Source organism: Hermetia illucens, chromosome 3 (genome assembly GCF_905115235.1).
Source record: "Hermetia illucens chromosome 3, iHerIll2.2.curated.20191125, whole genome shotgun sequence".
In the NCBI taxonomy this organism is placed as follows: Eukaryota; Metazoa; Arthropoda; class Insecta; order Diptera; family Stratiomyidae; genus Hermetia; species Hermetia illucens.
In genome coordinates, this window is record NC_051851.1 from 156,497,961 (window position 1) to 156,511,838 (window position 13,878).

The window sequence follows — 13,878 nt, forward strand, 5'->3', positions numbered from 1 at the left end:
GATTACCTATGGAGCGGTAATCTGAGCAGAAAGAACCCAACTCAGCACACAAGCCAGGGAATTACATAAGCTCCAAAGGCTGGCTTGCGTGTGTATCAGTGGGGCAATGAGGACATGCCCAACGGCATCCCTGGAGGTCCTTCTGGGATTAACCCCTCTCCATCTGCACATACAGATGCAGGCAAGGAGATCAATATTCAGGATGGCCGGTAGCATGAGTGAGGCGGGGAGCTGCCTAAATCGAAGGAAGATTGATATCCTTTCTAGGCGGTATCCCGAATTACTGATACCGAGGGACAACATGACAACGAGGTTTCACTTCGATAAGAAGTTTGAAACACGTTGCAGTAACAAGGCAAACTGGGAGAGCGTGGCTGCGACATACAGCTCAAACCAGCAACTGATTACTTGGTACACTGACGGATCCCTCACAGCAGAGGGAGCGGGTGCCAGTGTCATTGGTCCAAGGAAAATGTACTTTGAGCCAATGGGCAGGTACACTAGCATATTCCAGGCGGAAATTTACGCCATAGACAAATGTGCCTCCTTTAATCTGCAAAGGAACTACAGGGGGCAGAACATAGCTATTCTCACCGATAGCCAAGCAGCGATCAAGGCACTTAGGTCCAACCAGGTGAACTCTAAACTGGTATGGGAATGCCTTGAGAGACTGAATACACTCGGCTCGTCCAACAAGGTCTGGATACTTTGGGTTCCAGGCCATGCTGGGCTGGAAGGCAATGAGGCAGCGGATGAACTAGCCAAGAAGGGAGCAGGGATGCCTTTACACGGACCAGAACCCTTCTGTGGAATCGGAAACGGTTTCATGGCTATGAATCTAAGAAACGAAGAGAAACGGTTGAGGGAACTATATTGGGCGGGCCTACCAGGGATGGAGCAGTCCAGGGTGCTTATTGGGGGATACGAACCCATGCGCACAAAGGATTGCTTAAACCTCACCAAAAAGAACCTCCGAATCATAGTGGGAATTCTCACTGGTCATTGTCGGCTGAACTACCACCTAGGGAAGCTAGGGATATCTACGGACACTGCCTGCAGGTTCTGTGAGGAGGAGGACGAAACCTCTATGCACGTCCTGGGACAGTGTCCGGCACTTGTGCAAAGTAGGTCGATACATCTGGGAGAACACTTAATACCAGATGCAAAGCTGAAACTTCTGGAAGTGAGGAACATACTAAAGTTCCTAACGGTTACTGGTCTGCTTGAGATACTATGATCAACAGGTACACTATAACCAGTTAAAGGGGCACAATAGTTCTTCAAGGACGCGGTGCGACTTTCCCTTAACAGAATAATAAATGGCTGTGAACTGGACCCGACGGACGAAGAGACGATGTCGGTTGGTAATTACAAGGCCGTTTCAAAATCGGTTATTAGATACCTGGGGGTAATGATCTATGTCAAGTTGAACTTGAAGGGATGCTTGGACTATGCGCAAGAAAAGGTAGCAAAGACTAATTCACTTCTAGTGAGAATAATGACGAAATTCATTCTGCTATATGTGGCTCCTGTCTAGGTGGGAACACTGCACAACACATTGAACCGGGATGGCATACCAGCCAATCGCACTGAAGCTTCGCAGCGCATATATTATAGAACAGTATCCGGGGAGGCAGTGCATGCCTACGTGGCAATAATTCTCTTGGATCTTGTAAAGAACTAAAGGGGGATTGATGGTCAGATGACCATAAAAGACAATGAACGGCGTCTCGCGGTAATGGAGACGAAGATGCTACGTTGGACTAGTGGCGTCACACGTTTAGATCACATCCGAAATGAGGATATCCGCGATCGTTATGGGGTTGCACCGATCGTGGAAAAGTTGCGAGAGAGGCGTCTTCGATGGTATGATCACGCAATTCGTGCAAACGAGAATTCACTTGCCAAGATTGGTCTGAACATCGAAGTCGATGGTAAACGACCAAAAGGCAGACCTAAGCAACGGTGGCTTGATATGCTGGATGGGGATTTGAAAGCCTCGAGATTGCACCCAGATCAGGCATTCGATAGAGCCAAATGGCGAAGCCGATCACGACGAGCCGACCCCGCTTGTGAACGGGACAAAGGCTGAAGAAAAAGAAGATGACCATCATGAGTGGCCGAAGACGACCTAGAGGGAAGAGCTATCCCAAAAACCTAAAAAGATGGCGAAATTGACGGTGGAGGTCTGCCCGCAAATACTGAAGCTCCATCCAAGCGCTCGCATGCGAATTGTTTGTGAATTGTATAATGATATAATGTATGGATGGGGTTTCACTAATACTCTGCGACGAGGAGAAACTCGATTGTTGTTTCTTCTTTAAAATGCATTGTGAGCAGCAGTTATCCTGTACACATGTGCAACAAAATTTTTGAGCTTGGGATGGCATTTGGGCCATCCAAGAGTTTTGCGAAGTTGATTAAAGGAGTTGAACATTAAGGGACATCCTCCAGAATAATGGCCTGAGGTTATCAAGGAAGGGAGGGAACTTCAGAGGCCGCGTCCCAAGAAACATCTGAGGCAGAAGAAACAGTGATCGAGACTGTGATCCAACATGGATCCTCCCTCTCGATTATGGCACTCGGTTCCGGAGATGTACAACTCCACGCACCCGGTTGAGTCGTCGTTTTTTTTTTATTTTTTTCATTTTTCAGATTTTATCTCGCCGTGTAGTTTACTTCGTTAGGCTTGCACAGATTTCCACATATGTTAGTTGTTTTCAGGATCCGATGCGAAACCACGGACGTGAGGGATCGAAGCGCTCAAAGGACAATCTTCTAGCGAATAAAAGCGCCAGGAAGGAGGGCAAATCCGTCCAATGTAATTGCAGACTTCTAAAAAACCATTAAGAAAAGATTGTTCAGAAGGTGGCATCAACGGTGGTGGTATAAATTCGAAAGAGGCCGCTGGGCCCATACATTGATTCCGTGTATTGAAAATTGGATCGAGGGAAAACTACACTTGAAACAGCTCTTCGAAACCCGGAACCGTGGAAGCACCGTAAACCAGAAACGCGTGAGGAATCGAAGCGACCGGATACAAGAAATTAGGCAGGGTCCTATAAAAGATCTAAATATTCACTCAATCACTATTCAGTCAGGTACAAATCGGTTTACCAATACTTTCAACCCCGACAATATTTCAACCTTCTGGAACATAATTCATGTTTGAAATTCAAAATTGGTCATCTATCATTGATTGATCATTGATTCTGGATAAAGGAACACTAGCTCTGGAAATTTTGTTGAAATATTATTATTTTTTTAATATTAGTCAAATGATTACAAATTAAGTATCTTTTATATAGAAGCAATCCAAAGTCATTCAAAGTCTCTGTAGCCATAAATTTCTATGATAAAATGAAAGCCATGACCCATCCGAGATTTCAAGAGAATTTTGGCTTTCTTATAGCCTGGTCCGCCCCACAACAGAATCGCTAAACCTCCCTTCCCATTTGTGTATTGGTCAGTAACACGAATTCCAGTGATAGTCCAAGAATTGTACAGTCCCTGAAAAGAGGAATAAAATGTCCAACTTCGAGGAATCAAGATATCATACCATCCACGGCATACATACCTCCTTCGGGTAGTAACAGTGCTCAGTAACGACCCGATTCCATTTTGACTTTTTGATAACTATAGCCCGATCCAGGATAGAATCAAATGGGCTTGGATTACCCCACGTAAAATTGCGGGCTGAAGTGTTGTAGACGAAGACGGACAAAATCGCTAATACCACAATTGGTAAGTGTTTCATTTTGTAGCACTAATCGTTACTCCTTTACTTTAATAGTAGTCACTGGTTAACCTGCTACCAAACGCTGTACTCTGTACTGTGAGGCACGCGTCAAGTCCTTTGCGAAATAGTTGAAGATAACATAAAAACAAATTACGAAACTATATTATTATCCCCAAAGATTGTTAGATATCGGTGAAAACTACAAAGGAAGTTACTAAGTGAAAACCATTGGAAAGAACTCTATTCGCTGAGGAGAGAAAGAAGTATACTAAGGGAATGATGTCTGATAGCCCTGAACTGAAGGTTAAAGCCGCTACACCGGGAAAATCGATACCGCCTGCTCTTGTGTTTCAAACGTTGAACAATTGAAATACAACTGTTTCATTATGAAAAGTTATCCAATGAATTAACCCCAGCCTGTTGTGATCTTCTTCCAATGCCAAAATCCCAAAACTTGTTTAACTAGCCATGGCTTGGATGAAAAACTCACTTCAAAAATGGTTTCAAATGCATCGGAAAAAGGTTGTGAAAATATGTTAGGTAGTATATTTTGGGTTTGATGATTGGTTGCCCTTTTGGGAGTAATTTTCAAGTCGCTAACAAAAGCATCAATTACGTCTACATGCCAATTAACAGGGACTGTTTTAAACCGACAACGATGGCACCAAAGTCCTATGTACGGTTAGGGTAGAGATTTGCCAAAATACTTTAACCGTAGATAGGATTTGGTGCCATCATTGTTGGCTTAAAGCAGTTCCTCTCAATTCGTTCCAGGATCTCGCATGAAACCTAAGCTACTTCCCATTTTATCTGCGCCGCATAGCTCTATCTAAATCTACTCATCGACTTTGCTACGAAATTACAACTGTACTATATAACTAGCAAAAAAAATTGGTTTTCTAATGTATAACTAGTATTTCTGGTTTCCGGTCTCTGGGTATCCGCTTAGAATTTTCGTTATTCCTCCTCTTTTTTTTCTCAATGGCACTGTAACCCGAAACGGCCCCCTCGATGTTACCTATCTCGTCGTGGTGAGGAAGCTCTGTAAGGAGGATCCTCCGGGAAACCAGAGGTGAGACCTGTAGCTAAACGATATTCAAAACCCCAAGCTAAGGTTTGACTACCGTAACGAGGGCTGGTCACAGGAGCTAAGATATGGCCGTGAACGGCGAACTCTGGGTACCAGGCCACGCCCAGTTTCACCTATGCTTGTCCAAGCAAAAAGTGGCTCTGGCGAGATCATCTTATTTTCTCAGGTAAAACAAAGGCCATGGCAGCCAAATATGAAGAAACTAAAAACTTAAAAAACCAAAACAAATGCATTCAACAGCACTTTTATCATGACGATCCAAACCTGAACAAAGGGGCAACCCTGAGCTCTCCGATGAAGAGTCCTGAGTCTAGACTCAGATTCGCCACTTATGCAAGTGAGAACCAACCCTATTGGGACCCAGTCCTCAACGGACGAGCCCAAGCAGTCCTCTTCTGTCAGCATTCCTGACCACGGGCTCCAATCGGCGCCACCTGCTGAGGCTAAAGTCTTACCTACGGGTAAGCATCTGGCTTCGAGCAGCAAATAGCCTCCGTGCAAAACGATGCCTCCCTGCAAAATACCTCCGGGTAAACTACTCCCGGGAAAACCGCCTCCGGCAAACCGTCTCCGTTCAAAACACAGTCCCCGCGTTGTGCCAATGTTGAAAAGAAAAGATCGTCTAGAGTATCTGCGGTTAAGGGCAAACCAAAGCGGGAACGGTCTTCTGACGATCCAAACTCTCTGGCTGAAACGACAGCAAAGAAGGCTCGGCCGACAACGACTAAATCTTCATTTGCAGACAAGGCTATCGAAGCCCATGGATGGGTCTTATATGACGACACCAATCCTTCCCGTTACGATACCAAGCAGTGTGGGCAGCTTAGGAGCAAACTCTTCCGAGCTGTAAAGACTGCATCCTTGTAAGGGATTACACTACGCTTTGAGTCGGTAGGTATATAACGTAAAATGTTACGGATGAACTTTGCCGACGAAAGCACAAGCGAGTGGCTTAGATAGTACTGCTCCTCTTTCAACGATGTGTGAGAGGGTCCGCGACTGACCCTGAAGAGGGTCTCCGGGGTACCATCGTTTGGAAATTGCTTTCCCTGACTTGCAGAACAGGAGGGTAATGGTGTTGAGGTCCTGGAACAATATCGAGCCCAAAATAACCTCAGCACCCCCACCTGGATGCTACTAGGTAGCAAAGCCGGGGGAAAGGCCGACAGGACGGACACTTTCGTCAATATCGGCGTCCCTGAGCCTCATATTAAGAAAGTTCGGGAACAAACCGGCTACCGGCTCTACTACGGGCTTGGAACCGTCACATTAGAGATATCGGCTTCCAAAACCATCGAGGGGGACGTTCAGCCCACGGCATCTTCATCTGAACTGTAGATGAGATCCAATAGTTCTCAGATAAATTTGCAAAGCGGCGACTGCAATTATCAGTCGTCGGATCATTAGCTGCAAGACATAAGTACATCTCATACAAGAACCATGGGTTGTTGATGTGGAAATTACGGGCTTAAACTTCTAACATGCTGACTTGCTGTATGCCAATGGAAGTGATGGACCCCACTCCTGGATGGTGGTTTCAAAAGACCTCCAAGCTATCTTGGTTAACGACCAATGATCTGGCGATACCACAACGATCAAATTCACCAAAAAATCCAGCAAGGACATAAGGAGATCCTATGGTGCTCTGCTTATTTCCCTTATGACGTAGATAAAGTTCCTAGTGAAACATTCATCAGAACTAACCAATATGTCAAAGGTAAAGGCATGGGAATAACAGCAGGATGTGATTACCGCCCACCATATAGACTGGGAAGTCCCAACATCAACGTGAGAGAATCGAGATGACTGGAGTATCTTCTAGGAACAGAATTCCAGATCCTCAATTTGGGTAATGAACCCACTTTCTTCAACGTGGTCAGGCAAGAGGTCATCGACATCACGGTGGCATTCCCTGACATTGCAGCTCTTGTCGGAGAATGGAGAGTATCAAACGATATCACCCTCTCGGATCACAGACACATTGATTTTGTAATGGGCATGAATCCACCTCCGCCTACTCCATTTCGAAATCCACGTAAGATAGATTGAGCGCCGTACAAAACAGAACTGAGCGCTAGAATTACGATCCCTGGGAAACGCGTCAAATTCATTGCTGGAATTAGGAAAACAAGTTTTCCACTCATAATGCCAGAGGAGGGTAAAACACCATGGTGGAACTCGGATTTCACGGAACAGAGGAGAACGACAAGAGTGCTCCTCAACCGAGCTCTAAAGTCTGATTCAGCCGCTGGCTGGATTCGGTAGAAGGAGTCTCAAAAAGCTCTAAGGAAAAGCATAAGGTCGGCCAAACGATCATCATAGGGACGCTTTTGCGACGAAACCAACTCTCTTGAGGCAACCTCAAAGCTAAAACCGATCCTTGTCAAAGAATGTAGCCAGCAGTTGGGTTATCTACGTTTACAGAGCGGGAGGTACACAGAAATCGATGAGGAAACGGCAAACGATTTGCTGGAAGTGTAGGGATCCAAAATCTCATCTCGGGGCCGACAGACACATAAAGCCCTCAACCGGAAGATTGGACTCTAGTAGGCAGAGCAGTTTTACGGGAGCAAATGAATTGAGCATTTAACTCGATTCATAGATATAAGTCTGCAAGTCCGAATGGCATTATTCCTGCTCTACACATTCGGAATATATAAGGCGCTTGCCTAACACACGCTTGTATTCCAACCCACCTACATAGATGCAAAAAGTTTCTGCGAAACTGGAAAGACTAGTAGGATACGTATATCCCTGGGTGGCCACTTTACTGGCAAGGCAAATCCACGGAGGCAGCACCCCATAAACTAACAGCAAAAATTAAGAAGGCAATGTCCCATAAAGAATTCGCCTTAGGCGCATTTAAGATCCACATATTGGTCGGACAGAAGTCTATTGAAGTCTTAGAGGTTACCCACATGGATGGGTTTCCTTTCCTCTGTTATGGCTCCTGATAATGGAGGACACAAAGGTCGTCGCACAAGCATTTGCGGATGACCTAGCTGGAATAATTATCAGCTAGTTTGCGGGCATAATATGTTAGCACCTAAATACTACACTGCATGTAATCCACAGTTAGTGTCTACACAATGGACTCATGGTGAACGCTAGGAAGACTAGACTATTTATGTTCACTAGGAACCACAGGTGGAGCAACTACCGGCTACCTTAGCAAGGACGGAAATCCAACTGGTACAAACAGTCAAATATTTAGGAGTACATCTGGACTCCAAGTTAAAGTGGAGACAGCATATCCAGGAACAATATCAAAAATCCTGCAGATTAGTCTGGTGCTGTAGGACTGCGATAGGTAAGACCTAGGGACTTTCACCAAAACGTATTCATTGGATATATACATCAATAATAAAACCCATTTTGATGTATCCGTGCATCGTCTGGTGGCCGAGAATGAACTTCGCTAATAGCAGGAAGCTGCTGATGCAGATTCAGAGATTCGGTTGCCTAAGAATTACTGGAGCAATGAGTAGTACGCCCACCGTGGCACTCGAAGCTATGCTAGATTTACACCTAATCCATTTGGAGGTAAACAGAAAGCAACTAACGACGCATATAAGCTAGATACCATTGGCGCGTGGAAAGGTGACCAATCATGACTATTTGCGTCTATCAAGCAATTTTTTGGTAAACGTCAGGTGGCTCTGATACCCGCCGATCACATGGTTTCCAGATTAGTCTTCAAAAAAACATATTCCGTCGTAATCACCAAAAGAGAAGGATGGTCGATAAATGGCACGAATCTTTTAGGATTACAGACCTAATAATCTTCACCGTCGGGTGAGTCATGGAAAATTGATCAGACGCATTGGTATTCACGGGAAATCTGATTATGGAACTGGCTCGATATCTCGAAAATATGAGGACCATCTTACAGGCGAAGACATATGCCATTTGATTGACAGCAGAAGAATGTTTACAGCAAAAATGGAGCCCCAGCTTTCGAACCTGTTCCGGCAGTCGCAGCACTAAATAGCAACTTGGCCGACTAAATGAGACATTCCTAATGTAGGTGCAAAGGCACTCAATAATGAGGAAGCGGACAGATTGGTTCGCCAGGGTTCTGAATCCACAGTGGTGGGGCCAGAGCCAGCTTTTTGCATCCGGCCATCTACTGTCAAGTTTACTCTGAAGGTGAAAATGGTAAGCATTCACCCAGCCGACTGGCGAAAATCTTTATGAAGGAACCCGAGGTCGCTATAACGGCATTTCTGTTGTCCCTTTAGAAGTGCGACATGAATGCCCTAGTAAGGCTTTTCACGGGAAACTGCCCCCTAAACTACCACATGGTTGCAGTCAAGGAAAGAGGAAGAAGAGACGGCCCTGCATTTCGCAGTCGAAGATACCTTGGTCAGGTTTTCTTCAGCGAAGAGTCTGGGCATTCTCTGCCTCTGGAGAATGTTCTCAGATTCGCGAAAGTCTTCGAACGCCGTTGGCGAAAGGCCGATGAATAGGCGATCTCCAGGGATAGTACAATGGGCCTAGCAAAGGTTTGAGCGCTTGAAGCTGCCGCTCCCCGCAATTAACCAAACTAAACTAACCCAAAACGGGCACTTCCCCCATGTACATTCTACCTCCTTCTTTCTCGATTCAGTCACTGAGTCATTTGTCAACGGATCTTTGCCTAATAAAAGGAAAGGAAAGAACCTTCTTGATTTTTTTATGAGCAGCGGTTGGAGTCTCTGAAATCGAGCTCCTGGAGCTTCTTTTGCCTCCCGGCCAGTGTTGCGCTTGCCTGGCTACAATCTGCTTTGTGAGGCTATAGGATCCGATAACCACATTAAACGCTTACTTTCGCTCATCTCGGAATTTCATACAATGAAGCACAACCTACTCTAGTTATTCGAATGTACCGGCAAATTCTGAGTAGACGGCAGACCCGTCTTTTGAAGCACTTCAAAATGGTATTTTCAGGGTTTGTGTTTTCTTGCGACCCATCTCTCAACACAAAAAGTTAGTGTATAGGTCCAAAACCATTTTCCGAAATTATCCCACATTTGCAGCGTTTCGAAAGCCCACTGTTACCTTTGACGCCTTCCTCCATAGAACTGACAACGCGCCTCACTCTCTTGAAAATCCAAAGACAGATTCCCACGATCGCACATCCTGCACACAGCAAACAGCCGGCTAATGTCCGATGTCAGATGTCCCTCATCCAGCAGGCGTCGCTTGCTGATTAGCGCGATTCAGTCCGTCCTCCTTTGCAGTTCTGAAGTTTGGGCAGACTCCCTCAGTAAAAAAATATACTGCAAACGCCTAGTGCAAGTACAAAGATGACGTGATTCAATCGAAGATACTTTGAGGTTAACTATTACCTAACCCAGCTGCTCAGCGTACATGGGTATTTTCAATTTTACCTGCACACAGTCGGGAAATCACGGTCGCCCGACCGCGTTTATTACAGGGATGTGATGGATGATCCCTGCCACACTTTTTTCTTCTGCAAAAGGTGGGAGCACTATCGCATCACCTTTCGATGGAAGAGTGCCCCGGACACCATAATTGAAGCCATGCTGCTGAGCGAGGACACGTGGAGCCCAGTGGCATATTACACTTAAGGCATTCTTAAGGCCAAAAAAGGGAGACGGTTAGGAGAAATTCCAAGGTATCTGAGCCTGCCTGAATCCATGGGGTTTTGCTCCTATATTGAATGGGTCTGGCCTGAGGTAATGCATCAAACGGTTCCTGGTTAGAGTCCTAGACGCTCCAGGCGGGTGTTTTAGCCGGTAGTCTATCTAAGATTGGAGTCCGCCATTTTGAGTGTAAATGCATTTCACCTCAGTACCCACAAAAAATAACCTCTACAAAAACTATAAGCAACGCTACCTATCTTATCGATAGTAGAAATCCAGCTGGTGGTGTGTCATTGAAGTCCTCTTTCTGGAGAAGATAGATAATCCCCGCTGTGTGGAAGGGTAAAATTCCTCCGGCCGACTAATGAACTGATTAGAGCTCACGCACAGAGATCTGCACTGGCTTCTGTGTGTTAAACCTTCTTTTCAGTATCCGCAAAATTCATGCCCAGGATAGTGATAAGACAAATTCCTTCGTCGATAATCTACTCATCATGCTCAGCACGCTGGATAGAAAACCCCCAAAATCCATCCCCTTTTACTTTTTTCGCCGAATACTGTTCTGTCTGATGAAATTCGTTGAGTAATTTGAAGGATCTTGTTAGTTCCTCCCGTACATTGCATTCTGAACACGCCCTAAGTGACTTTCCCTATGCCATCGTTTACGCTTCACCACTTTGTTGATTCGGAATGGAGTTGCTGGAGATACAGAGCCTAAGAGTACTTAGTCCATGCAAAATATCCATTTCCCAAAAATCCCATACACCCTCTTTGGGGTCGTTCTGAAGACGAGTACTTTCACGAGTAATGGACCTATTTCACAACCATCGACTCCTGACCACCAGCTTCTGCTCCCTGATCCCAACCGAGATTATGCCGCTGCAAGTAATTAGGTGATACTGATCTGAGACCAGTGACGTTTCGCAACTTTCTGGAACCTTAACTTCAAAATTGACTCATTGTGGATAAAGAAATACCATCGCCGGAAATTTTGTTGAAAAACTATTATTATTGCCTTAATATTATTTAAAATTTTTACAAGATTAATGTCTACCATAAATATCTACGATGAAATTAAAACCATGACTCCTCTGAGATTTTAAGTGAATTGTAACATTTCTAAAGCCTGGTCCACCCTTCAACAGAGTAGCCATTCCTCCATTCCCATTTGTATACTGATCAATAACACGAATTCCAGTGATATTCTTATAATTGTAGCCTCCCTGTAAGAGAAAACCAAGGTACCCGTTAGAACCCTCTTCCTGTAACCAGGTTATTCAAACCTGGCCCAATTAGAGCCACCTTCCAGAAATCAGGATATCAAAGCGGCATTCATACCTTCTTGGGGTAATCATAATCCTTAGTAACGATCCGCAACCACTTCCCCTTTTTCACAACTATAGCGTGATCCAGGATAGGATCATATGGACCGATATGACCCCAAGTGGAATTACTGGCTGAACTGTTGCAGGCGAAGTAGGCCAAAACGGCTAATAAAACAATAACTAAATGCTTCATTTTGAAACACCAATCGTTACTTCTTGGCTCAAAAACACTGACAGAACTGGAGCTAAACTGATATCTTTGCTGAAATTTGATTCTTTTATATACGCACATTCTAGATATCTGATAAGTTTACAGGGAACGATGACGATAAGGTGAGGCAAGATGCCCTCCAGAGAAATTGCTGGTGATTCCCCACAGAAAACCCCAGACTCATTTATGTTGTTGAACACTTTGTTTGCCCAATATTGAGACCCAGGTAGAGCGATAATTAGTTCTTCCTGTGAGTAAGGGAAGTTAACGAAACCCACCTGAAACACTTGTAACAAATCAGTACACTAGTCAAACCTTTTACGAGGAAGCTAAAGATAAAGAAAGACAAAGTACAAAACTTTATTATTTCTAACGAAGATTGCTAAATTACGGCGGAAAGCACAAAGCAAGTTACTGAATGAAAACCGCTGTGCTGAGGCAACAATAAAAGCTCGCTATCTTTATTCGTTGAAAAAAAAATGAAGAATGGAGTGTGAATTACCCGGAAAATTATGCTAAATAATAAAATGATGTCTTATAACTCTTAGTTAAACCTTAGAGCTACTACACCGAAGTCGCCTGCACTTATATTTGACCCTTTCAGTAGTTGAAACAGAATAATCCTCTCATGTCTGTCTGTCGCAAGCACTTTTTTCAAAATCGGTTACATCTAGTGACCCGAAATTTAGTAGAAAGTTCAACCCTGTGAACCCCCGTACATGCGGCCAATTATATTGTTCCACGTTGAACCACGTTGAAGGGGGTACCAAATTTTTTCACCAAATAGGGCCATGTGCGGTATCAAATGAAAGGTCTCAACAGATATTAGTTTTACCATTGTTTGCAAAAAAGAGAAGCACAAGAGTCTGAAAGGGGTCAATTACTTCAAGCACCCTCTCTCAGGTTCTTCCCTGTGAGTTGAGGCTTAAACTTAAAGTCTTCCCTGCTTGTCGTAAAAGGCGACTAAAAGGGATAGAGATTTGTGGGTTAGCAACCTGCGAATTTTGAATCATTATTGCTACCGAAACGTCAACAACGCCTCGGATGGGGACTGATCTCAAGGCGAAGACCCTTAGCTGTCGAAAACGGACTGTGATTGGTTTCTGGAATGTGCACACGCTCCTCGACTACGGTAGCAGCGGTCCCCAGAGTGCTCGTTTTCTCTAACTTAAGCAGGAATACTTTTGTACTCTGGAAAGCCAAATGGTAGCAGACGCGAGTCCGTTGTCGGATTGCTTCTAACGCCTACCGCACGGCATGCTGTGTTGACCTGGGAGCCGGTTTCTGACAGACTTCTAACATAACTGCGAAATTCCGGTTATGGTTAAATACCATCACAACTGTACAATGCTACGCACCAACAGAGACTTCCGATATAGTGGGCAAGGATGCTTTCTCCGAGCAGTCCAGGGGAGGTTTCCTAAGGGTGGCATCGTGATCGTCATAGGTGATTTGAATGCCACGATGGGCTCTGACAACACCTTGTTCCGTATACACAATAACGATAATGATGAAAGGATCGTGGATTTAAGCAATTCCCCCCCCCCCCCTTCTGCCATGAGGTCTGTTGGGTTTCAATTGACCGACGCCGAACAAGTAATTAAATCGACCATTTGGCAATCAGTAATAGATTTAGGAGTTGTCTTTTCGATGTGCGTAACAAGAGAGGCACTGACATCGACCTCGAAAGGCATCACCATCTGATGGTCACTTACGTCCGTTTGCGTGTTGTGTCCGCCACTTCTCGCAGGGTTGAGGAGACGCGACCCCTCAAGTTCAACATCGACCGTTTGTATGATCTAACCATCGACTGACAGTGGGAGAGCTTCCTTACTGATAGAACGGCAGATATACTGAGTAACTAGAATATCGATGTTCATTGGGCTACCATTAAAAATGCACTTTTCTCGGGTGATACGCACGTC

General features: G+C 44.8%; 2 protein-coding genes across 2 annotated transcripts; both read right to left on the minus strand.

Moving 5' to 3' along the window:
- Positions 1 to 3,240: 3,240 nt before the first annotated feature.
- Positions 3,241 to 4,112, minus strand: LOC119652374 (probable salivary secreted peptide). Its single transcript, XM_038056471.1, has 2 exons — positions 3,578 to 4,112; positions 3,241 to 3,510 (listed from the first exon to the last, which is right to left on the minus strand). The coding sequence occupies exons 1-2, from the start codon at positions 3,755 to 3,757 to the stop codon at positions 3,322 to 3,324; spliced, it is 369 nt and encodes a 122-aa protein (XP_037912399.1). The 5' UTR covers positions 3,758 to 4,112; the 3' UTR covers positions 3,241 to 3,321.
- Positions 4,113 to 11,412: 7,300 nt separating this feature from the next.
- Positions 11,413 to 12,004, minus strand: LOC119652003 (probable salivary secreted peptide). The gene is made up of 2 exons (XM_038055933.1): positions 11,756 to 12,004; positions 11,413 to 11,640 (listed from the first exon to the last, which is right to left on the minus strand). Exons 1-2 carry the CDS (start codon positions 11,933 to 11,935, stop codon positions 11,461 to 11,463), a joined length of 360 nt encoding a protein of 119 aa, XP_037911861.1. The 5' UTR covers positions 11,936 to 12,004; the 3' UTR covers positions 11,413 to 11,460.
- Between the last annotated feature and the right edge of the window lie 1,874 nt (positions 12,005 to 13,878).

Coding starts and splice junctions, on each gene's coding strand:
- LOC119652003 (XM_038055933.1), bottom strand. CDS start 11,935: ATGAAGCATTTAGTTATTGTTTTATTAGCCGTTTTGGCCTACTTCGCC. Junction 11,641..11,755: donor ATTATGATTACCCCAAGAAG/GTATGAATGCCG, acceptor TTTCTCTTACAG/GGAGGCTACAATTATAAGAA.
- LOC119652374 (XM_038056471.1), bottom strand. CDS start 3,757: ATGAAACACTTACCAATTGTGGTATTAGCGATTTTGTCCGTCTTCGTC. Junction 3,511..3,577: donor ACTGTTACTACCCGAAGGAG/GTATGTATGCCG, acceptor TCCTCTTTTCAG/GGACTGTACAATTCTTGGAC.